This window comes from Lytechinus variegatus, chromosome 8 (genome assembly GCF_018143015.1).
Source record: "Lytechinus variegatus isolate NC3 chromosome 8, Lvar_3.0, whole genome shotgun sequence".
In the NCBI taxonomy this organism is placed as follows: Eukaryota; Metazoa; Echinodermata; class Echinoidea; order Temnopleuroida; family Toxopneustidae; genus Lytechinus; species Lytechinus variegatus.
This window is the reverse complement of record NC_054747.1, coordinates 10,094,212-10,119,201: the sequence shown is the minus strand read 5'-3', so window position 1 is coordinate 10,119,201 and position 24,990 is coordinate 10,094,212. Positions and strand designations below refer to the sequence as shown.

Genomic DNA, 24,990 nt, shown 5'->3' with positions numbered 1-24,990 from the left:
ATTAAGATGCAGCCGAAGTTGGTGTTTAACATCTAATTTGCCGTTCGTAAAACACCCACAGACCACAAGTTATACACTTTAAGGAGTCTTAACTCAAGGAAGGGGCTTTGAGATTACTTTCTTATATTTTTTGCAAGTAAATTATCAACTGAATTGCATTGAAATTTAGAATATTGCTGATCATAATACCTCAGGCATACAAGAATGGAATAGTAGGAAAAGTAAGGTGCATACAGTATATCCTGGAAAGTATACTTCTGGCAAGTGTAAGATCCGACAAATGCACAAAATAAAGAAATTTTCTGTTTGCAAAGAATTTTACACTTATTTTCTTGAGATAAACTAAGTAATATGGGTATCTGGCAACTTGTCTGCCATGAATGACGTTTCATATAAGACGACTTTCTTTGATTTGGATTGGCTTCAATGTAACTGTGATTGAATTGAATTGAAAACTTGATACCTATAGGATGAATTAGAAACAAAATCCGTTAACCCCGTTCGTGAAATGCTCCCCTCCTTTTATTGTATTGATATTGCAAACCGGCCGAACGTTTATTCTTTCGAACAACCATGGGCGGAAATCCCGGGGGGGGGGGGGCACGTCTACCTACCAAAAATAGCAGAGGGGACACAATATCAATGCCCCCTACGATTTTTTTTTAATTATGGAGAAAAATACGTCATTCAAAATCGGAATAATACATGTATTTTGGACTAAATGACCTTACATTTCGGTTGAAAACCTTTTTTTTTGCTTGTCATTTTGTCAACTTTTTTTGTGTGTGAAAATGACCTTACATTTTGGGTTATATACTTCTTGTTTTTTGGGCTTGTCAAAGTTGCCAGCCCATGCTAACAACCCTTCTCACTTCCTAAGTTTGAGATGAGATTTCCTTGCCACCGTGAAGGTTTAAACGTTCACCTTGTCCACTCACGTAACGAACAATTTGCCACACTACAGTCTCACTATCGAAACGGACTCTAGACCGACCGATTGCATGTCATTGGAAACGTTATATAATTGATCGGTCAGGAATAGATATCGTCTTTGTGACTGTGGCATATTAAAAATGTAATCAGTAATAGATGAGCCCATGACAACACGAGGGAAGGCCAAGGCTATTACAGTGAGTACTTATAGGAAATGAAATTTATATGCTTCAATAGTCTTCTGACAGGCAAGTGAAACGGTAATTGAGTAATTACGTCTTTCTGATTTTAGTTTTATTTGGGGGACTACAGGTTTTTTTTTATTGTAAGTCAAAAAAATCTTTGGATTATTTTAACTACTAAGTAGCCCATTGCCGCTATGCTAGAGATGCCCCATTAAAACTAATTTCTAACCGAGTGATATATTGTCGCTTAGTATTTTTCGGTCAGGGAGCGTTTCATTTACATTTTTGTTCGACAAGTGGTCAGATCTGACAACTTTTTTTGGTTTTGATTGACCGATAAGCACTGTTACTATGGTAACTGTCGGATAAAAAAGGAGCTGTCGGATAAAGCATCTGAAAAGTTATTTTATGAAACCCTCCCCCGGAGTCAGTTTGGCTGGCATGGCTTGGCGTAAAGTAATTAGATGGAATGGTAAGTGGCTTCACTTCATGATGATTGCATAAGCCTACAATATTCGGAAATCAAAATAAAAAGTAAGAGGCAAGTTGTTTGCATGCAATAGATAACTCATTCATCACCATGATTTAACAGGAGGTCAGGGTCATACCCTTCTATAAGTGATAAAATTCCAACTATACAATGCAAGTAGCACTATAGTATTGAAAGCACACCATTGGTAAAGCCAGTGTTAAACCAAAACCGATTTCTCCAAAGGTGCCGAGATTCGAGCGGAATGTGGCCCGATTGCTCCGATTAGACGATTGACGACCGGAATGTTGACCCGAATCGGAACGAATATCGCCGAATGCGAGAAGCTCAAACCGTTACGGCCCGAATGATACGAATGAGTCCGAATCTGACCAGAATACTCCGAATGCCTCCCCTAATCCAATCGAATGTCATCCGAGTACATCCCAAGTGTGTTGTAGTCACGTTAAATTCTAGAAATATTTTGGAGGGGATTCGGCTGGTTTAAACATGATAAAACGAACCGAATTCCCACGCAAATGTTCTCGAATTTTCTTGTATTTGCGGAATCGAATTGATTGCGCAATAATTGGCCTTCACCACCGTTTCCTGACGTTTCCCCGAAAAAAAAAAATAATTGACAACGCTTACAAAGTTATTTATTTTAAACTTGATCTACACTGATCATTTTTAGCTTTAGTTGATGGGGATTAAATTGTTGAGAATCTGATTTAAAATAAATTTCATTTTCCAATCATTCGTGAAATCATGTGAAACTTACGAACAGCTTTATCAAATATTCCCGGACGAATTACTTTGTTGTCTTTAACAACTCGATTGTAATTACCTACACACTGCATCCATTTTCTTTTAGATGCATTGATAATGCGAAATCTCTATCTATATTGCGAATCTATGATTAAAAAAATGTAAACGTATCTATTATTCTGGATTGAATATCTTATCATTCTGATTACATGATCCTCTATTACTGAAACATGAATTGATGTCGGCAGCGATCAACATTTTCAACGTGACTAAGGATTACGGGGGTGGACGATACAAATAAAGCCCAATTACTTGATGAACCCCATGAGGAATTCGGTCTTGCCCTGAAACCACGTCAACCGTGTCATTCATTTTGGTAATTATAGAGAAATTTATCAGGAATAAAAGTATGATGAGAATAAAGACGTGATAACAGATCTAAAAAAAAAACTTGGCGAAGGGAAGAGGGGGGGGGGGTGACCTTGCGCAGCGGGAGATGGTGAGAATAAACATGATAAATGCACGAATAAGAGATGTTGAGTATGGGTATAGAGTATGGACGAATGACAAATTATTATGACAAGATGGAAAATAATATAAAAGTGGAGCGTTGTGGCCCAGTGGATTAGTCTTCGGACTTTGGAACAGAGGGTCGTGGGTTCGAATCCCAGCCATGGCGTAATTTCCTTCAGCAAGAAACTGATCCACAATGTGCTGCACTCAACCCAGGTGAGGTAAATGGGTACCGGTAGGAAGTAATTCCTTAAAAACCTGTGTGCGCTATGAACGCCTAGCTTAGCCGGGTAATGTAGGAGCGCCTTGAGCAGCTAACAAGGTGGATATGTGCGCAATATAAATACCCTATATCATTATTAAAAGAACGTTGTTTCCTCCCTCCTTCCCAGCTCCTCCTTCTACTACTACTACGACGACAACGGCAAGTCTTTTTTTACCACTACCACCACAGTACAATCTCGATCCGCAATCACCGCCACCGCGACCACAACCACTACCACCACAATCAGACAATGTATTTCATTAGCCCTCTTTTTGGTTTGATCGTACTATTTCAATTCATACTGTTCTTTGGTGTAGTAATGGCTGTTGATAATATCAATATAATATCGGAGTATTCTTACAAAAAAAGCGTGCAAAGGTGCATTTGTGAACTGTAGTAAAAGGCCTTTTGGGTTAACTTTCCCCGTATTAGAAAGGGGATGATCGAGTACATCTTTGATCAAATGATCGACTACATCTTGGGGCATCTTTGTAACTACGCCATTTAAATCCTTGGGGTAAAAAATACCTCGGCAATTCCCGATCTCATCTATTGATGCGGGTCAGCCCTGTCTCCAAATCGTTCAACTTCCCTAATCTCCCAATTGTCTCCTGAGGTTTGATATTGAGTGATCACATTTAATGGGTTTAGCTAGGCACTGGAAAATCATTCTATCTCTCTCTAACAAAATAAAAGAAAATTAAAATAAAGAATGTCACCATGCTCAAGAATAGGCCTACTATATAGTAATTTTCCTAATAAGAAAGATAAATAACTATAAAGTAATGTTTTTCAATATCATGAAACACCAAGTTCAAACGAATTGTAATTATTGCTGCAAATAGCCTTTGCAATATTTCAAATAATTATATTGCCCAACAAAGAGTATAATAAGCCGATGCTTATGAAGTATTTTTGTAAGGTTTCGTTGCATGTTCATTGTATAGAAGACAAACAATTTCTTGGTTTGCAATGTTCCTTTGCATGTACTTCTCTAAGTTTTCTTTACTGTTATGTTTTGCTCTCTTCTAAGCGCCTTTAGCATTTATTCAGAATGGAAAAAGACGCTACATAAATTATATGTATAATCATTATTATTTTTCTTTCCTCTCCTTTGTTTTGTAATGCTCTGAGATATTTGAAAAAAAAAATAACGTAACAGCGATAGTATCATGGTTATATATTTCAATTTGCGAATAAAAAATAGTATGGAAGTAGTGTGCGCGTAGTGTGGGATATGCATGCCTGTGGTTGCTGGGGTGCGTGGATGTGAGTGTGGATACGCGTAGCTGAGTGTAGGAAGTGTGCACGGTTATGTAAGGGGTGTGCGTGGTTGTGTGGGGGATGTGCTTGTATGAGTGTGTGTAGGGTGCGTGTGTGTGATGAGCGTGAGGGTGTGTACGAGGGGGGCGTGTCCGTGGCTTGTTTTGTGTGGGGCATGCCTAGCTGCATGACTGTGTGTGTGTGTGCCTTTTTGTGTGATGGACAGCTTTACATGTAAATAATTTTGTTTTCTTTCTGTCTTTTCTTCGTAACTGAAGATTAAGAATTTAACTTTGTTGAATTACTATACCATATATTCATAACAATTTGAAACTTAATTGTTATATCTCGGCAGTCTATCACTTTTACATTCTTCTCTTTCTTTCCTCTCTTCCTTATACTTAAATTTTTCTTTTGTTTTCTTGGATGCAAAACCAGTTTAATGGTGCTTCAACCAATCAAGCTTTTAGCTCATGTTGCTTTGTATGTTCATTATTTACTTGTGTTTCATATATATCTTTATACATTATCTGTGTATTCTTTTACATTGTACATTGTGAACATACATGAATAAATGAATAAATAAAAACAGCAGAGGTGTGACTGAAATAGTATGCTTGTAAGTTGTAGCCTTATTTACTCTTTGAAGAACAGTGCAAGGAATTATTCCAGATGAATTATGGTGCCATCGACAACGGCGATTTTACTGCAACGACTTACATTTTTTTATCTTCTCCCCCTCCTCTTTTGTGTACTGTAATGCGCCCCTCCTCTAACTACGTAACTGCGAAATTTAATTGTTTTTTTAATGGAGTAGCCATCGTCCCCTAAACACAATTTGATGTGTAAGAAAAGGGGAAAAATCAACGAGTGATTCGCTTTATCATTTCTATAGTCATTCGGAGAAGAGCAGAGCTGGACAAAGTAAATTAATGAATTAACTCCCTTAGTGCTTACGTATAAATACACGCATGACAGCTTAAGCATATTCATGAAGGTTACTATATAAGTCTTAACTCAATATCAGTTATTAGTACAGGCTTTATACTTGGATGGACAATAGCTATTACTCGATATTAATTGCTCGTATTGTTTCTAAAAGCTTAAGCGTGTGACCATCAATTAGTTAAAGGCAGTAAGTTAATCACGGAATGTGCAAAAATAAAATATATATAAATATATAGTAGTGGTTTGGATGTCACCGCTCCTGGCTGAGAAAATTTGACAAGTTCTCGTTAATAATTTTTCCATTCAGAATTGTTTCCAATAATGTTACAATAGGTCAATGGCAGGAGTAACTGGTAAAGACTAAAAGAAGTTGTTTCAGGGAAAATCTACGGAATCTTTGTGATGCCATCAGCCTTAAGTGAAAAGATACCGATAGGCCTATACTGTAACTTCCCGTTGCGACATAATGTTGTCGAGATACATAGTAGATAACGATAACGTAATATTATCAAGTCTATTTAATACGTTATTTCACCAATACGACTTTAAACATATTCACAAGTCGTATTGTCGAATCCTGGTGATTTATTTTGTTCATGCAATGACATTCATTTGGGCAGGTTTTTTAAATCATTGTCCCGATAAGGACATGTGAAAACAGCGAAATTAGCAATATGACATGAAATGAAATGCACAAACGATAACCATGAACATGAAAAACATTTCAAGGTTATTACAAAATAAAATATGCATGTACATCCATAGAAACATAACAGTAATGTTGATATACATGTATCATGCCACGATGACACATAATTACAGTTTTTGGCGAGATAAGATACCTTGCTATACCGTCAAGAAGATAGCACTTTGAAGCTTCCCTCAAAACCCTCGCAAAGTCACATAAATATCATTAGGTGACATGAATCGATAATTGTTCACGCTGGCTTACCCATATCGAATCCTACGCAGTGATGAGTCTGGAGTTAAAGCCCCAGGAAGGATCACATTTGTCGGTAAAAGCGGTAAAGAGTTCATGCTTCAAAACCCATCATTCCAAAGGAATCGGAATCAAATATGGGGCCCGATTTTCGGGATAGAATCATTTGAAGAGATTTAAGTGAGAACTCATTCGTCATATCTCTGATGTGACTACCAAATATGACTTCTACACGGAAAATGCTTCCATTAGTATTTATGTTAGTTAGGGTTTATTAAAACATAGAAATATTATATTCATGTATTTTATTCATTCATGGTCACTACCAACTATTCATATGTGTATATTAAATAATTAATCAATCCATTCATTCATTCGTATATGTATTCAGTTTTTTAATTCATTTGATAATCAATTTATTCTATCGATTTCGGTCCATTACATTTTCTAATTTGTTATTTAAAAAGGACACTTGATCGATACATGGGTCAATTAAAATAGGCCTGCTAAAGAGGTGTGCAACGTTTAATGATTGATATGTTAATTAATCTATACATAATGGAAATAAATAAAGAGAAAATGCGAATAAAAATGAAATAATTAACGATCTTGATATTCTTAATACAGGTAATACCAAGATATGAGGATGAGGAAGTGGCTTTCCATAGTAACGGTTTTAATAGTTTTGGCTTCCAAAATCCTTCAAATGGAAGCGGGCAAGGGACTTCTGAATGAGTTGATAGCTATTCCAACATGTAAGTATCAAAGTTTTCAATTAGTAGTCTCTTCATTTATTATTTTTATTAAAATAAGAGGACAACTTGACAGCCTTTTGATTGTTTGGTGCTAGTATGGAAACTTCTATTTTGGGGGAAATCGTATACACATGCAGTATGTAGCTCATTTTGGTAAAGTTTTGAGCATGGATTATGCGTAAATCATTCGAAATTATTTGCAAAGATGGACTTGGATATTCGATTCGTCGACAAAGTTATCCTTATATTTTAGGAACAACAACATAGAAGGAAATTATATCAGCTGCTAATATGAAGAGCTTGATTCGAAAAAGGGGCCAAATCCACTTTTGACCAATATTGATTTTTTGTTTATTCACTGTAAAAACTGTGGTGTTAAAACTGACACCAATTGGTGTTAATAGAGGACCACACCTTGAGGTGTTAAAATAACACCCTAGAGATTGAACATAACACCAAAGAGTGTAAATGTAACAACCATAGGCGTTGTAATAACACCTATAGGTGTAAACTAACACCACCAATTTAACACCGGTGTAAAATAACTGGTGTGGTCCTCTATGTACACCGGTTAACACCACAGTTTTTGCTGTGTACTAATGTATGTATCTTAGACGTGGGAATCAAAGCACCATATCGCATTTGAAAAAAAAAATGGAACGTTCATAAAAATTGATCGTAAATTTGGGTTTTATTCGAAAAGGAGCTAAATCCACTTGATGGTAATTTGAAATTGGTTAATTTTAGTACAGAATTTCGAAAGAGCAAGGATAATGTGAATATCCGCTTTTCCCGCAGCATGTTTAGTTTTCTATGGAATAAGCGAATAAAGGAAGCTTAAAACTAGATTTGCACTTTTTCATTCAACTCAGAGCGATAAGTGACAACGAAGACAAATTAGAACATATCTTCAGGGTTTTATTGCCATTCATGTATGGATTGTCGCTCGTAGTCAAAGCCAGGTTATTCCTAATCTTTTTTCCAATTTCGATAAATGATGAACTGCTCCACAGTGCATTAGGAAAGAATACAGATACATACTTGTGATGGATGGTAATAAAGGAGAATGGAAAGAACGAGAATTAGAAATATATCCTCGCCCCCGGTCATGCCGGTAGAACAATGCACCGGCCTTCAGAGGGAATATTATTGGAACACGTTTGGGATCTGGTTGTGCTTGGGGTTGAATTTATCCATATTCTCCCAATGCTTCTCATATAATTGTTAGAAACTCGCATCAGTTTTGTTTTGATAGAAAGTTGAAGAGTGAATGTTTGAAGCAAAATTTAAAATATATATATTTTATTGAATATATTTTTTTTTCATCTTTGTGATAACAAATTTTCCAAGTAAATTTGAAGTCCTTAATTTTTTTATGCTTCAAAATGACGACGATTTTTTTTTCTTTTGTCATGCGCATGGTAGTATTTAAAGAATGCAGAGATAAAATACAAACGCAATTCACTGAATTCTGAGAGAATGACATTTTAAAGAAGTAGGTCTAGTATCATCATTATCCCATACGTTTTCCGGCTAATTTTCACATGAGGTGGTGAGATTAAAACTTAAGAAGCTAAAGTCAATTACTGTGTTATTTCTTAATGAATTTTCACTATACTTGAATATCAATACTTTTACTACCAAAGGGTATTTTCCTTTTTTAATGAAAGTAAATCTAGTACAGAAATTTGGAAGGAAGTAGGTTTCGATTAGAAAAGAAATGATGCATTGAATTGTTGGTATATGTGTAATCAAACATATATTTCTTCAAATGTTAAATAGTAAAAAAAAAATGTGTTTACAATTAAGAAAAATAAAATGTTTTATAATTATGGAGATGAGCGATAAATTTGTATTAATTCAATATTTGGTTTGTTTAACGAATTCAATACTTCATGGATGCTACTTTAATCGTCATTTACTTGGAAGAAATGTGAAGTATTATTGTTTGAGATCATTCATCAATTGTGCAATGTTTGCTTGTGTATATTTTGATATTATTTGGGTCAATAAAAAGAAAGAGAAGGTTACCCTTCGTAATTCTCAAGGTTCTTTATTCCGAAGGTTTGTAATTCCGAAACACGTAAATTGCCTATACCTCGATGTTCGTTAATCCGAACATTTGGGGCGTTATTCCGAAGGTTCGATAATGCGAAAACAAAATAAGGTTTCATGTTCCGTAGGTTCGTTAATCCAAAAACAAAATAAGGTTCGTTGTTCCAAAGGTTCGTTAGTCCGAAAACGAAATGAGGTTCGTTAATCATTTCGTGTTCGGACTAACCCTTCGGAATTACGAACCTCATTTTGTTTTTGGATTAACGAACCTTCGGAATTACGAACCTCACTTCTTTTTTCGGACTAACAAATCTTCGGAATTACGAACCTTATTTCGTTTTCGGACTAACGAACCTTCGGAATAACGAACCTTTGGAATATCCGAAACTTCGGAATAACGAAGCTTCGGAATTACGAATGTATGCGAAAGAGAAAGAGGGCTGAAAAGTTCTTGTTAACAAAATAAATTATTTTACTACTACCATCACCAAAATCGGCAGTAGTGCATCAGTAGCTACTTTTTCGATGTCATTTGTTATGTACTCGAAACATCTGGTACATTTATATGTACAAAAAATCTCATCATATTTACCGATTAAACAGCCTTCCATGTTCTCATTTGAATATCTTCTGTATATATAGCAATCATTTGGAATCGAATATTATTGGACAAGCGGCTATCTAATAGAAGACATTTTTTTTATTCCTAACCTCATCCATTTTAATCCCGTTGTTAATCACCTGGCCCTTCTATTAAAATTGAAGTGCTAATTTAGCACTTCCAGCTCTTGTATATTGACTGCACTAGCAGTTCTGATTTTCAAGTTTAAATTTGAACTCGAAAATCAGCACTTGTAGTGCAGTCACTATACAAGCACTGTAAGTGCTAAATTAGCACTTCATTTTTTACAGTGTACATAATTGTAGATCTTATCTGACAGCGATATACAATTCATAACACTTTTCTCTAAGCCGTTCAAAACGTGTCATTCAAGTGGTAGTGAGATGTTTTTCTGTTTTCTATAGGGAGTTTTCCGTTTGAATAATGCATTCGAAAGGGATAAAAAGATCAGGTTGTCAGAACTGTAACCTCATTCGCACAAAACCCTGTAACTTTAAACCTGTTCACAGCACCAATTCTAGATATTCGCGAGTGTGTGGGGGTGTGTGCAAGAGAGAGAGAGAGAGGGGGTGGGGGCTAAATGAAAAAGTTATTTGACACATTTAAAGGAGGGCCAAGAAGAATATCATTAACACTATCATCATTACCATTATCTGCCAAAGAGCGGCGGACGACGTTAGGTCTGTGAGGGAGAACACATCGGTTTATTCTGCCGATATTTCTTATCATCATTATAATTATTAAGATTATCATTATCATTATTGTCATTTTCATTAATCATTACTATCATAATTATTTATTCTCTTTTAACCATGTGAATGAAGGTTTCCAGATGTTCTTTAATGCTAAAAAAGTAAACACATTACGACTCCCTAAATAATGAAGGAACACATATATGATTTGAGCATTAAAGTAAATTAGGTAAAACAAAAAATAAAGTAAGTAAAGGAATAAGTTCAAGATTTTAGAATTACAATTTAGTACATTTTACGAAATTCGAGAGAAATAAAGAAATAAGTAACAAGCAGACCCACCCCCCCCCCAAAAAAAAGAACAATAACAATTAAAGAAATCTGGGAAATTTAATAGGTGTCGAGTTTGCATAGATCTTGCATATCGGAAATAATAGATTGCTATACGTCATGAAGCCATTCACCCTCTTAGAAATATGTTACCTTACATTAAAAAAAATCGAACAGGATTACGCCTGGGGACAGTGAATATAGTGTGGTACGGTATGTCACTGACAGAGCTCCCGTAGGACTTGCGTGCCAAAATTGATTTTTTGGTTGTTTTGGCTTCAATAGGGTCCCCTTAGACCAAAAACGATGGGGGTCAAATTTTCAGACCTCTCCTTCCCTTTGTGGGGGGTCCTTTTTGGCGCCATATTGGCCTGTACAAAGCCCAATAGGATAATCCATTGTTTTCGACCTTATTTCTCACTTTTCTTTGCCAATTAATTATTAAAGTTGGCTGAGGTGTATGAGAATGAATATTTGATGATGTTGTGATGTCAATGTTTTTTAACTTTTACCATAGGGGGGCGGACTTTACGAAAAATGCCCCAAAATTGTAAAATATTGCCCCCAAAATATTATTTTTCCCTTTTTGGGCACTAAAATCAGGACAAAAGGATTATAAAATGAAATGAATATGTCTTGTTATACAATCCAACAACAGAGGAATATATCACATGTAATGTATATCATTATTTTTGGTCAATTGATGTAAAAATCATCCCCATTTCAGGATTTTATGCAGTGAAAACCTTACTACAACACTAGAGGGCGCCATAACTTATGATAAGCACTTCCCTAAAAAAATCAAATTCTAGGCACTGAAATTTTATCAATAAATTTGAAAGCTGACACATTTTAAGAGCAATTATTTCCAATGCCGATTCATAGTATGGGCATCTAATTTGTTTTGATTCTCGCCCCCCCCCCCACGGGGGGGGGGACAAAATGGCTGCCTTGGGCTAAAATAAAAAAAAATCCTGGATTTTTTTTTGTTACTTAAGTGACCTTAATTTGGTTTCTATTCAAAGATTTTTAAGGGTGAAGAAGTATATCGGGAAAAGTTACAAGGACCCAGAAATCCAAGATGGCTTCCAAAAATGGAGTTTAAAATGGCTGTTGATACTTTAAATGGACATAGCACATTTTATATACCTGAGATAGATGAAATCGGTGTCTAGACCATGGTTTCAACGATCATAATTGGGACAAGAATATACCGTTTCCATTCTTTATTCATTTAACTTTTGGAGGCCAACTTGGACTCAACATACCGGGACAGTCGGTGGTCCGGTATGTTAAAAAATCCAAGATGGCTTCCAAAAATGGAGTTTGAAATTGCTGTTGCTGCTTGAAAAACCGATATAGTTTGTTCAATATCCGGGAATATGAATGTGTGTGACTACCATGGAAAAGTGAGTCTAATAATACATTAGAATAAGTTACAAGGAGAGTGGCGTTGGTCGAGTATGTTAAACAATAGAGTATGAAATAGCCACTGTTATTTACAAGTGGACATGTAATATCCATCAAGAATATGGTTTCATGTTTAAACCATGATTTTTAAAGTCAGAAAATTAGTTACAACTGTTCGAGTGTTGTGGCCCAGTGGATTGGTCTTTTGACTTTGAAAGGGTCGTGGGTTCGAATCCCAGCCATGGGATAGTTTCATTCTGCTAGAAATTTATCAACATTGTGATGCACTCAACCCAGGTGAGGTAAATGGGTACCCGGTAGAAATTCCCTGAATGCGCGAAGGAATTCCTTGAATGCTAAAGCGCCTAGGCAGCCCATCTAAGGCAGGGGTAATAATAATGGCAAGGCCCGCTGGGAGAACAGTTTTTAGAACTGAAGTGGCTTCCCTAGGTAAATATACCTATATTATTAATATTACTATATCATAACAAGGACAGTCATTGGTCTATGTCGGAAAATCCAAGATGTCGTGAAGAAATCTGAGTCTAAAGTGAATGTTGTTACTTAAAAATGGACATCGTTCATTTAAAATTCACCAAGGACATAGGATTTTGGTGTCCACTCAATGGTTTCATGATTATAATAATACTTTCGATTAGTTACAAAGATATGCACTTGTCCATTTTGCCTAAAAATCCAAGAAAGTTTTCAAAATGGCATCTAAAATGATTCCTAAAACTCAATAATGATCAGTTTATACAATATTAATATGTGAGGAATAATTTGGTTGTCTACATGGTGGTATAAAGGGTTAGATAATACATTCAACAAATAACAAGGATATTTAGTTTTCCATTTCGTCTAAAATCCATGGTAGATTAAAAAAATTCATCAAGTGGGTGCTATTACAAACTCATGAATCAATATGATAACTTATCCCATAAGTGTAGGCACCAAAATATTTCTCGCAGGTTGGTATTGTTTGAATAATGTCTCCACTTTTAAGTAACAGTAGTCATTTTGGAACCCATTTTTTAAAAGCCCACTTGGATTTCAAGGCAAAATGGATAACTGCATAGTCATTGTAGCCAGTCCTTAATATGTATTTTTAATTTCAACTCTTGAAATACTAGTGTAGACACCAAAATAATATCCCCAGGTGTATGTTTAATGTTCTATATCCACTTTTAAAGTAATAGCAGTCATTTAAGCAATCTTGGATTTTTTATAAACTTGACATCCGACTGTTCTTTCTACTTGAAACAATACTTGATCCTTTAAACTCTAGTGTAGACACCAAAATCAAATCCACAATGTGCATTTCTAATGAACTATGTCTACTTTTAAGAACCACAGTCAATTTAGACCCTGCATTTTGGAGGCCATATCGCATTTTTTGACATAGCAGACCACTGACAGCCCTTATTTACTTAACCAAATGTCTTATTTGACCCTTGAAACCATTGGTTTAGACACCAAACTGGGGGCCGTTTCATAAAGGTGTAAGGTGTTTCATAAGGCTGTTCGTAAGATAAGACGACTTACGCGCTAAACCATCCCCTATGGTGTATACCATTTACCAAAAGAAAGGATCACCAGTCGTTCTTAAAGTCGTCTTATCTTACGAACAGCCTTATGAAACACCTTATCTCCCAGGCCGATATGAAATGAACTTTGTCCGCTTTAAGTATCAGCAGCCATTTTAGGATCATTTTTTGGAATTCATCTTTGATTTTTGGACATACCAGACCACTGACTGTCCTTGTAACTTATCCTTATATATTACTTAACCCAAACCAGTGGTTTAAAATTAAATATCGAAATCACATTTCCATGGACGATATGGAATCAGCTATGTCTGCTCTAATTTTAGCAGCCATTTCAGAATAAAATTTTTGAAGCCATCATGGATTTTTGGACCCACCAGACCACTCACTGTCCTTGTAACTTTTTTCCAATTTACTACTTCACCCTTAAAATCATTGAATCAAAACCAAATTGCGGATTTTTAGCACACGGCAGGTTTTTTTGATGCCATCTTATATTTTCCAGGTATTCTGGGGTCCTTATATTCACTCTACCCTGTGTCAACAAATTATTTAACTCCTAGACCATGGAGTATGAAACTAATTAGGATTCTAGGGTGGATATGAGAGAGTCGTATTCATTAATTTTAAGTGAATGGTGGCCATCTTGGATACTATCTTGAAAATAACCACTTTCCCTGATGCAGATTTTGGTAGATTTTTAGTATATTATTCCTGAGGTCAATTAGTACTAACAACTGTTGAAAAACAATGTAAGTTCGGAAGTTCTCTAAACATCACATGTTATTTCAATAATGAATATGTGCATATGTGCGTGTGTGGGGGGGGGGGCTAAAATTATATTTTATGTGCTTTTTTCTGGCTATCAGTAATTGGAAATTAGCCGAGAAGTACATAATTGACAATTCGAATAGAAGTACTTTAATCGTTATTGTACTCCAGAACGAGTGGCCGAATAGTGAAAGTTGTATGCCAGTCAGTGGGGGGGGGGGGAGTAGGGGATATGGTTGGTAGGATGCTCGTCCAACTTGAAGCCTTCAGATATAGGCATTTTAGCTGTCTAGGGATGATAAAATTCCATAAAATAATCCATTGTTTAACCGGGCGCAAATTACTAATACTCCTGATTTTAGTGGGTCTCGATATAGGTGACCCCCCCTCAGGCAGTGGGTGAGGGTGGGGAAAATTGGAACCCTATTATTTCGTGATAGATTGGACCCAAGTGAATAAAAAAAAAAAAAAAACAATTTTGGCACAAAAATCCTGCAGGAAGTGTGTCATGATATACCGTACCACACTAATATCATCATGATAAGTTATGGCGCCCTCTAGTGTTGTAGTTAGGTTTTCACTGCATAAAATCCTGAAATGGGGGTGACTTTTACATTAATTTATTAATAATAATCATATAAATTACGTGTGATGTATTCCTCTGTTATTGGACTGTACAAGAAGACATAATGCACTTCATTTTGTAATCTTTTTGTTCTAATTCTAGTGCCAAAAATGGGAAAATTACATTTTTGGGGTAATATTTTACAATTTGGGGGCATTTTTCGCAAAATCCGCCCCCCGTATGGCAAAAGTGAAAAAATATTGACTTCACAACATCATCAAATATTCATTCTTGTACACCTCAGACAACTTAAAAATAAAATTGGCGAAGAAAAGTGAGAAGTAAGGTTGAAAACAATGGATTATCCTATTGGGCTTTGTACAGACCAATATGGCGCCAAAAAGGACCCCCCACAAAGGGAAGGAGGGGTCTGAAAATTTGACCCCCATCGTTTTTGGTCTAAGGGGACCCTATTGAAGCCAAAACAACCAAAAAATCAATTTTGGCACGCTAGTCCTACGGGATGACACACCATACCCCACTAATATGGCGCAATTAACTTTTTTGCATTGTTTAAATGTCATACGGTCATGCTGAAAAAATGCTGTTAGCTGAAAGGATTTCTTTTCATCTCTCCGTATTTAGATAAATAAACTGAAATGTGCCGTTTGGCTAAAAAATCTCTCGACATGTATTTTTTCCCAATGAATTTGACCGGGAGATAGGTGATACGGAAAAAGGTAAAGCAATTGCATTTGTAGTCTTCTCACCATGCTGATAATGACTGATGCCCCAGGGATCCAAATGATGATCAGATATATGGCGAGGGAGATGAAGGTGTAATTGTGTTTTGCAACAACAACACTAATCATAAAACAATAGCTATTTTTTATTCAGGGCTTTTCCCATACACGGTTCAAAGAGCTTTCCAGCATATCATTACCCCGGTCATTGGATTCATTTCAATCCCGCACGAACGTGCACAATTTCCACTCCCTGGGGAGCATTTCCTTTCATTCATCGCAGCCTAATAATAGCGCTGGCAAATTCAAGCATATGATAATTTTAGCATCCTACCGGATACCAATAATCACCTGTATGGAGTACGGATCAACGTCTTGTCAAAGGACGCTGGCGTCTGGTGGGTGAGATTCGAACACACGACCCTCTGATTGAGGGGCGAGAGTCAGAACCACTACACCCCGACACCTCTGGAAAAAAATTGTCGAAACTGACTTCTCACTTCGATGTTCATTCTACCACATGATTTTCTTTGGACAAGCTGAGTTCAGAATTTCAATGTCACTCTTCGCTCGTTTTTTCAGCAATATGCAGTAAAAATATTCCAAGAAAATTTGCAATATAGATAGTAAGCATTGGATATGAATTTATACACCTATATCTTAGTAAAAATGTTACTAAAACTACTGTGTAAACATACTCTCAACACATTGTGTAGCACCAAGTTAATCGCTTCAAGTAGTGAAAGTTGTCCGCAATTAACGTACACAGATGTACATTAATTCAAAGAGCCCCGACCATATCATTTATACAGGTAACACAATAATCTTGGGCTCAACGGTGTTCCCGTGTGCTAACCATTATCAAAGGAACTGCCCCCAATTACCACAGAACGAACCTAACCCAGGAGCTTGGATGAGGAGAAATTGCCTTGATCCTACACGACCAAGTGAGTACCGACGCAGTAACCCTGTGGAACTCCATTCACAAGTCATTAGTACATTTTTATTTCATACATATTATTTTTAGTATATTTAAATTGATATTTCCCATACATGTAAGCAAGTTGAAACACATCTTACGAATTACATCAATCTTCGTCTTATTTTCAGCCGTGGTGACCCCATACTTCAACAGGTCCGATACAGTATTTAATCACACTCGCACACAGGGAGAAGGCGTCGTTTTGAAATGCCGCATAAACAGATTCAACAACAACTTTATCTTGAAGTGGACCAAACGCGACACGGGAAGTACATTGTCAGGTACTGCCATGATTGACATTTGATAATCTTTATAAAACCTCCACTAATTAAGCGACATTCCTATATCATTGGTGATTTCATAGTGTTTTATTTTTTACCGGAAAATTTGCTAGACAGAGTGAAATGGTATCTATGCAGGATACTAATGCTACAATCACAAGAGCGAACCTGACCCGAAACCGACCGATGTTTTTTCTTAATAATTCATGTTCGGTTTGGAGTTGGTATTGCCGATGTGAGTGGTGCATGACATTGTTTATTCGTCATTAAAAAAAAGGTTAAGGGAGAAGGTCCTAACCGAATCCACCCTGATATCGGTATACAGTCTTAAAAAGGTTTGTTCAAATTACCGATCCGTTGGTGAATGTCTGTCTATCTTGTAGAACATTGTCAATATTTGAACAAATATTTTTTTAGCTTCTATACATGTATAACTTTTAAATCAGCCGAAACATATTCATCAATATATTCGTAAGTTTTGACCAATCCTTTTATGAGAGTAGATGAGCTTGAGCTCAGGCAAATTCAACATGCTTGGCCAGGAGTATAGCCGGTTTTACTAGAAAATAGTAAAGTTATTGTTTTTTTTTTGGCAAGTCTTTCGTACCGTAGTTAATGCGTTCCCTCGTAGTTTTAATCTCAGTACACACGTGGCACATGGGTCTATGGGGTTATAACGAAGCGGTAAATTTACTGATGGTCTAATTCAATATACAAGATATTTATGATTACAGAGAAATTTGATTTCCTTTGGTGTAATATGAACAAAATAAATCAAATAAGCATATAAGTTTCTCAGGTATGAAGCAGACACAATAAAACATTTACAAAAGTTTGAGTCGTCCAGAATACTTATCATAATTATTATCATTCAATATTGTAATAATGGTTTTATTATCATTATTATTATTCTCATTATTATTATAATCATTATTATCATTATTATTATCATCATCACTACGATTACTTCTTGTTGTGTTTGCAGAACCGATCTTCAATAGTAACATGGAAACGCCAATCAACTCCCATCGTAGTTTCTCTATGGTGCGCAGCTTGGATAATCAATCGGTTACAGCCGAACTGCGGATATCTAGACTCGGACCAAACGACGCCGGTGTATACCGATGCGTCTTTCAACAGATATCCGGCTTCGAGTCTGGATCCGACTTGTCTGGCGAACAGCTGTATCGGATCGATGTGAGATGTGAGTATGGATTGTAAATAATTTTGTAAATATCAAAACTGCTGGAGGAAACCCCATTCAATGAAGACGGGCTGGAAAAAACCCGGAGAGAGGAAGGGGGGGGGGGGGCTGGGGGCGATGGTGCAAAAGGAGGTGAGTTGAACTATGTCTCGTGAGTTTACGTGATTCGGCGGAGTTTTCGATTACTAACAAAATGAAAACCCTCTTTGCCTGGTAATTATAACTATTTTGTAAAAAGCTCTATAATATTCGTTAGAAAAAGTGTTTGTAAGGGACTATTCTGTTAATGGTCATTTAAAAAGTCGGTATAGCATCATGTATCAAATAAATTTGAGAATTACATAGATGAATCATTGCAACAGGCAAATCAAAAATGCACACAATTTCAGTAGACGAAGTTCGGCAACGGGAGTTAACAGTAAATATCGAAAACTCTCGACGGAATTTCTTATTTTTGTGGAAATTTCATGTCACCTAGTGCGATGTGAGATCATGGTCAAAGTCACTGACGGATCCAGGGGGTGGGGGGGGGGGCACGGACCGGCCGGTCCGTGCCCCCCCCCCCCCTTGAGATGCACAATGAAAATTTGTTATGTAAAAATGCCGTTGAAACAGAAGAATGCCCCCCCCCCCTTGAAAGTGAAGACCCCCTTTTTTTTTTGCTTGTCATTTTTTTCGTGGATAAAATACCATTAACTTTTTGTTAAAACCTTTTTTTTTGGAGGGGGGGGGGGGCTTGGCAAATTCAGGAAAATGTGCCTCCGCCTTCCTGGATCCGCTCCTCGTCAAAGAAATGAATTTTTAGCTCTTTTTGGAAGAGCTATCCGCTTAAGAAAATATCAGGATATAACCTTTATGCAGTAGATAATATACGTAGGGATCACAGTCCTTGAAAATATAATGGCTCCTTTGACCCGAATATAATTTTCCTGACGTGCAGGCGCACCAAAAATCGGGTGAATAGTCAAGTCCCCAGGATACGTCCCTGGGGGACCCCTTAATTAATGATGGCGTATCTAGAAAATTAATCCCTGTCCCTTACAGCAGAGGGTACAAGACATTTTGGCTGTGGAATCATGTACAGTTATGACTTGTCATAAAAAATGAATTGGACCACGTTAGACGGCAAGGGAATATCTAGGCATGTCAATGCCACTTGGTCATTGCACAATATCCCGTTCTTCTTCTATCCGGTTCTTCCGAATCATCAGGTATTCATTGTAATTAATCGCTGGCATAACGTCTTTCTAGAGATGTATCAAATTAATATATGACTTGAAAAAATAGGGAAGAGATACTGAGACTGCTATGAATCCACTATTGAACTAAGGCTTGACCCAAATGAACATGGGAACCCATCACCTTTGTATGTTTTTCTTTAGTCTCTTCATAATTGATACGAGAATAGATAATCATTACCTTAGTTATTGCCCCACCCATGTCTATTACTAATTTCCGGCCAGAACCAATCCTCATACCTTTAACTTTTCTACTCTCGTTCACCCCAGGGACAAAAGAATGCTAGTCTTATTATTTCCGAAACTTCAGATCAACATTTGAAGGACATTAATGGATAATTAATTAAGAAGTTGAAGGATAGTGTGATGGTAGAAAATAATGATATTGAAAAATCACCTGCAGAAAGTGCTCATGATCTCCGTTCTAGGTCGATAATTCCAGACTTTTCGCATTTACTACTGAGACACTCTCTACAGCTCACCAGTCCTTTGAAAATAAACTGATCCAAAGTTACTATCCTCACAGTACAATAATTTCCATAAGTTTTGTTTTATGTCTTGTTGATGTTTTTTATGTTTCTGTTTTGGTTTTATTTGTTTTTATTCTATTGCTACTTGCCGCATCCATATATTATAATTATTTTAAGAATTTTTGTTTTGGGTGTGTGCGTTCTAACAAGCATTCACTTGACTTTTTAGTACACCCCTGTTTCCCATTCATTTATTTTTCGTCTTGTTTTTATATTGTTTCAATGATTTGGCAATAATACTTTGATTATCACTGTCGTCTGTATTTATTTATGTTTCAATGATATGTTTTGATTTTTATTGTCTCTTTGTACATGATCATGCCTTGTATTTGTAATGTATTGGAGATAAATGCTGAATTGAATTGAATCGAAAAAAATGAAAGTTAAACTACAATGGAAACCTGAGAGGCTTTCGTCAAAAGCTGATGGACAGGATTTCTTGACTCTGGACAACGACTTATTTGCAATTGTTCGTCCGGTGCAAATCTTCGGAAGATCCACTGTCCCAGTCCACCAACTTTCGACTAAAGCCTCTCAGCTCTCCATTGTGATTTTAATTGCATTTTCAAAGGAATCGATGCGTTGTAGAGAATGTCGTAAATGCAAAAACTGTCTAGCCTCTTTCTAGAGCTCCAGTCTCACCAATGAAACCGACCCCAAACTCCCAGCTTGCATGTCATTGGAAATAACGTCATAATTTTAGTCGGTCTGGGGTTGGTTTCTTTGGTGCTACAACCGCATAAGTGACATGACAATTGTTCCGGCCTTTATTTCTTCTAAGATATAGGGTAAGGGTTAAGGTTGCAAAAGGGTTCTGTGTGAGGTTTAGAGTTGGGTTTAGGCTAGGGTATAGTGTTAAATCCAGGGTTGAAATTGGTCATTCCATTAATGCGTGGAATTTGCAGCGGAGCAATTGTCGGATATGTCATACAGAAGCAAAATGCCCCTCTTCATTACATACATCACGTTGATGTAACATCGAATTTGAAGTACCAGTGTGTCTCGTTTCATTATCTACAATGTATTTAGATGGCGATTCATTGATACAATCCCGACTGAACTCATATTTAAAACTATATTAGAGTTTTAGACACAGAATCCCCTTTTAGAAATTAACAAATACATGATTGATACACCTTCTATATTTAAAGGTTTAAAGTTACCCTCATGACTCTTTCTGTATTCTAAATAAGTATACGAAATCGCGTCCAGAAACTTATCATGAGCGTATGTCCTTGTGTGAGGGTGTTTAAGGGTAATATTTTGTATAAATTTCTGTTATTATGGTTTATGGGTGTGTTAGGGGTACATGGAGGCATATGCTGTACATGATTGCGGGTTTCCAGAAGGTTTATCATGTTAATGGGAGGGGGTAGTTGGAAATAGGTAGACCTACTGCAGTGGAAGTGGAGATCATTTGGTTTTTCCATTTTCTTTTCACATGAAATATGCATATCCAATGTAATCATATGGGAATTAATTTGACGGAGAACTATAACCAGTCATGCCATTGCCCGGTGCGTTTCCACTGCTGTTCCTGTCACATTTCTGGTATTCTTTATAAACAATCACATCAAGATTCATTTGAACATACATTCCTGATCGATGTATAAACGGAATAGAATAAACGAGAGACTATTTTACAATTAAAAAATCATAGTCTACAAAATGTAACTTTAAATTCCAGCTATTTTCCCTCTTTTTCTTCTTTACCAGTCACTTTTTTCTGTAAACTTCTCTTTTCTCATGTCCTTTGATTATTTTATCTTCTTCTTACCTTTACGTTATCTTTTCCATGTTTTCATCCTTTCTTATTAATTCGCTGCTTCTGCTTACTGTTGCTGTCTTTCACCACCCAATAAAATACCTTCAACAACAAGTATGAAAAAAGTCCTCACTGATAAAACGAAAGAAAATTGACAAGAAAAAAGGATCTTTATAAACAAAATGAAGGAAATTTTGTCAGAAAAAAGAGACATAAAAACATTACTTAGCAGTCCTAAATGATTGCATTTTCAGTTCCCCTCCTTTTGGGGTTACAAATTTACCGCGTACGCCTGCACCCTCTGCACTTCCCTTTCGATCCGAGCATGTGATGGGAAAACGCTCATCCCATTAACATCACCAATCCACAGGGAAAGGTTCAAACCAGTCGTTCATTTGAAACAAGGAAGGTTGTGTCAATCTGTGCTAGAAAAGAGTTGTTATTTTGATGCGCAGTAATTTACCCAATTGGTTAAGTCTAAATTGCTGTCAGTATGCGTAAGGTGGTTTACATTTACCTTCAGCTGAAGCCTAATGTTTTAGCCACACCAACGAAACAGATGCCAGACCTACCGAAGCTATTGCGTTATTACCAATGAAATAGCATCTGTCGGCGTGGAGTCAGATTCTGAGGTGTGACTATATAAAATATATCGAGATGGAGGGAGGGGGGGGGGGGGGTCTATCGATTGTAAACCCGTGCCCGCTGTATTATAGAATGACAATTTTGGTTTGTTAGATTATTGGGTGAAGTAAGGATGACTGACATTTCTCTTAGTGAAGACCCAAATGCGTCATTGACAGACCAAAGTGATATTGAAGTACGCTGAATGCATGAGTAACAAACTAAGATAATAACGACATGTTAACTGTTGTTGGAGTCCCACAGTTTGCGATTGAGGCTGATCAGTGTTTAACCCAGGGTGCCCAGGGGCTTACCGTGTGGCAGTATCCTGACATCGAGGCACAGACTGGAACCTCAAAAAACAAAAAGTTCTCTCCTACCCTAGTCTCGATCGGCCATTTTGTTATGAATTTTGAAAGAATTAGGAGAGGTATCGCGACAGAACTTATCTTTTTTGAGGTTCAAGTCTGTGCCACAATGTCAGGATACTGCCACACGTTAGACCTTCATCCATATAATCGTGGTAAGTGCATAATTTCTGTTTTCGCAATTCAGTTTGATGAATATTTTGACCATAAAGACCCTAGTCCCGTGTCTATGGCCAAATATACGGCAAGCTCCCTGAATTAATCAGTGTTATATTAGATTTCAGCTTACGCACAAAATTACATTTTCATATTACAAAATGTCGTTTTTGTTCGATTGATTGGCTTACTTGTGTCAGTTAAGTAACTTCGCCTGTAAAAGTGTGTGTCCCTTAAATATTGTGACTCATTACACCGCAATTCTCTTAATGCTAGACAAATTGTTCTCAAATATTGCAACATTCCTTAAACATTACTCGGCCTACATTTATTTTTGCTTTGGTTTATTTTTTTATGTACGTGTAGATCGGCAATGCGTACACACCAGCTTGAGAGGGGTTATTAACACAGCGGATATTATAGGTGTTTAAAACACGGATCGATGGTTAATTATTCAGCGGAAAATGTGTGGAGACACTATTTTATTCTTCGGGGTAATTTCAGGTTAAAACGAGGAACGCGGTGAGCGAACATCGCCTCGGCTCACCGTACGTACGCAGTGGCGCATGAACATTAAAAACACTTAAAGTCAACTAAATAGTCGAATTTATCACATCATTAACACCTTTTACAAATGAAAGAAAAAGGAAATACATTTCGGTGAAGATTGGATAAAGATCATACGACCATTATTCCAGCGATTTAAATTCTCTTTCATCTTACCAGAACATTGTTAAGCCCTACGTATGAACAAAAATTTCCCTGAAGTAGCTTCTGTTTGATAAGATGAATTTGGTTAAGAAGTGAAGGTGGTGTCACATCTGGGGCCAGTTTCAGAAGAACTTGTCATATAAATTTATTATCGGCCAATCGGATTGCGTGATTTCAGTGGCTTTAAACTGCTATTGCAAATGTTATTATAACAAGTTTTGTGAAACGGGTCCTTAGACCTGTTACCCACTCTACGCCTAAAAACTTAAACGAATATCAATCATATTTTATCTTTTAATCCTATTCTTTTATCAATGCTTGTGGGCGTGTCGTGGTCTAGTGGTTCTGACTCTCGCCTTTCAAACAGAGGGTCGTGGGTTCGAATCCTAGCAATGGCGTGTTTTACTTCAGCAAGAAATGTATCCACACTGTGCTGCACTCGACCCAGGTGAGGTAAATGGCAAAAAGCTGTGCGCACTAGAATCGGTAGACTAGCTTAGCCGGGGTAATGTAGGAGCGCCTTGAGCACCTAGCAAGGTGGATACGTGTGCTTTACAAATCCTATATTATTTATTATTTATTATTGTTATTAGTAGTAGTACTTGATATTGAGAATGGAGTTATTGCTATGAATAATTCACGTTTTGGCACTAAGGAATATTGTTTTTATTAACAAATGACGGATCTTGACAATAAGACATTATGTTAAATGATTAAACGCATTTCCATACCGTTTGCTTCGGCATATACTAAATAATAAAACGCTCAGGTGTGATTGGCTCTTCATACCTCAGTCACATTCTCCCTACGGCGGCCGTACGGCGAATCGAAAATAGCGGTTTTATTCATGTTGATTCAAACAACCGTAGCTGGTACAAAAAAATATTCAAACGGCCGTTTACGACTCGCCGTGTTGCCGCTGAAGGGGAAATGTGACTGGGTATGAGAAAGCAAATATCACACTGCTTTTGCGTGGGTAATGAAGAGACACAAGTGTTGTCTAACGTAGAAGACTCTATAGGCCAAATTAAATGTTTCATAAGAAAGTCAATAGGGCATTATCTGATCACAAATTTTACACAAAACTAGTAAAATTAGGGAATGATTATTAGGAACTGTACATTATTTCCTTAATCAAGCTTACCAAAAGGTAGCAAATGTAATTGATTTTTTCATGTGTTTTATTGAATCAATATGATAAAAACATAAACAAAAATTTAACAACCAACAACAAAAATAAAACACGACAATAACGTAATGCATACGAAAACGCAGCTTATATCCAAAAGATATACGAGTAGGGGAAGGCGGGGTAAGTTGTGACAGTTTTTGCTTTTTGCATGTTAGAATTGATATG

General features: G+C 36.7%; 1 protein-coding gene across 1 annotated transcript in view; it reads left to right on the top strand.

The window, feature by feature from the left end:
- Positions 1-6,927: 6,927 nt before the first annotated feature.
- LOC121420634 (limbic system-associated membrane protein-like) overlaps positions 6,928-24,990 on the top strand; it is a 31,097-nt gene continuing 13,034 nt past the window's right edge. Inside the window, exons 1-4 of the mRNA XM_041615297.1 lie at positions 6,928-7,039; positions 16,587-16,721; positions 16,885-17,037; positions 18,023-18,241. Coding sequence (XP_041471231.1) covers positions 6,931-7,039; positions 16,587-16,721; positions 16,885-17,037; positions 18,023-18,241 — 616 coding nt within the window. The 5' untranslated portion in view covers positions 6,928-6,930. The remainder of the gene's footprint in view (positions 7,040-16,586; positions 16,722-16,884; positions 17,038-18,022; positions 18,242-24,990) is intronic.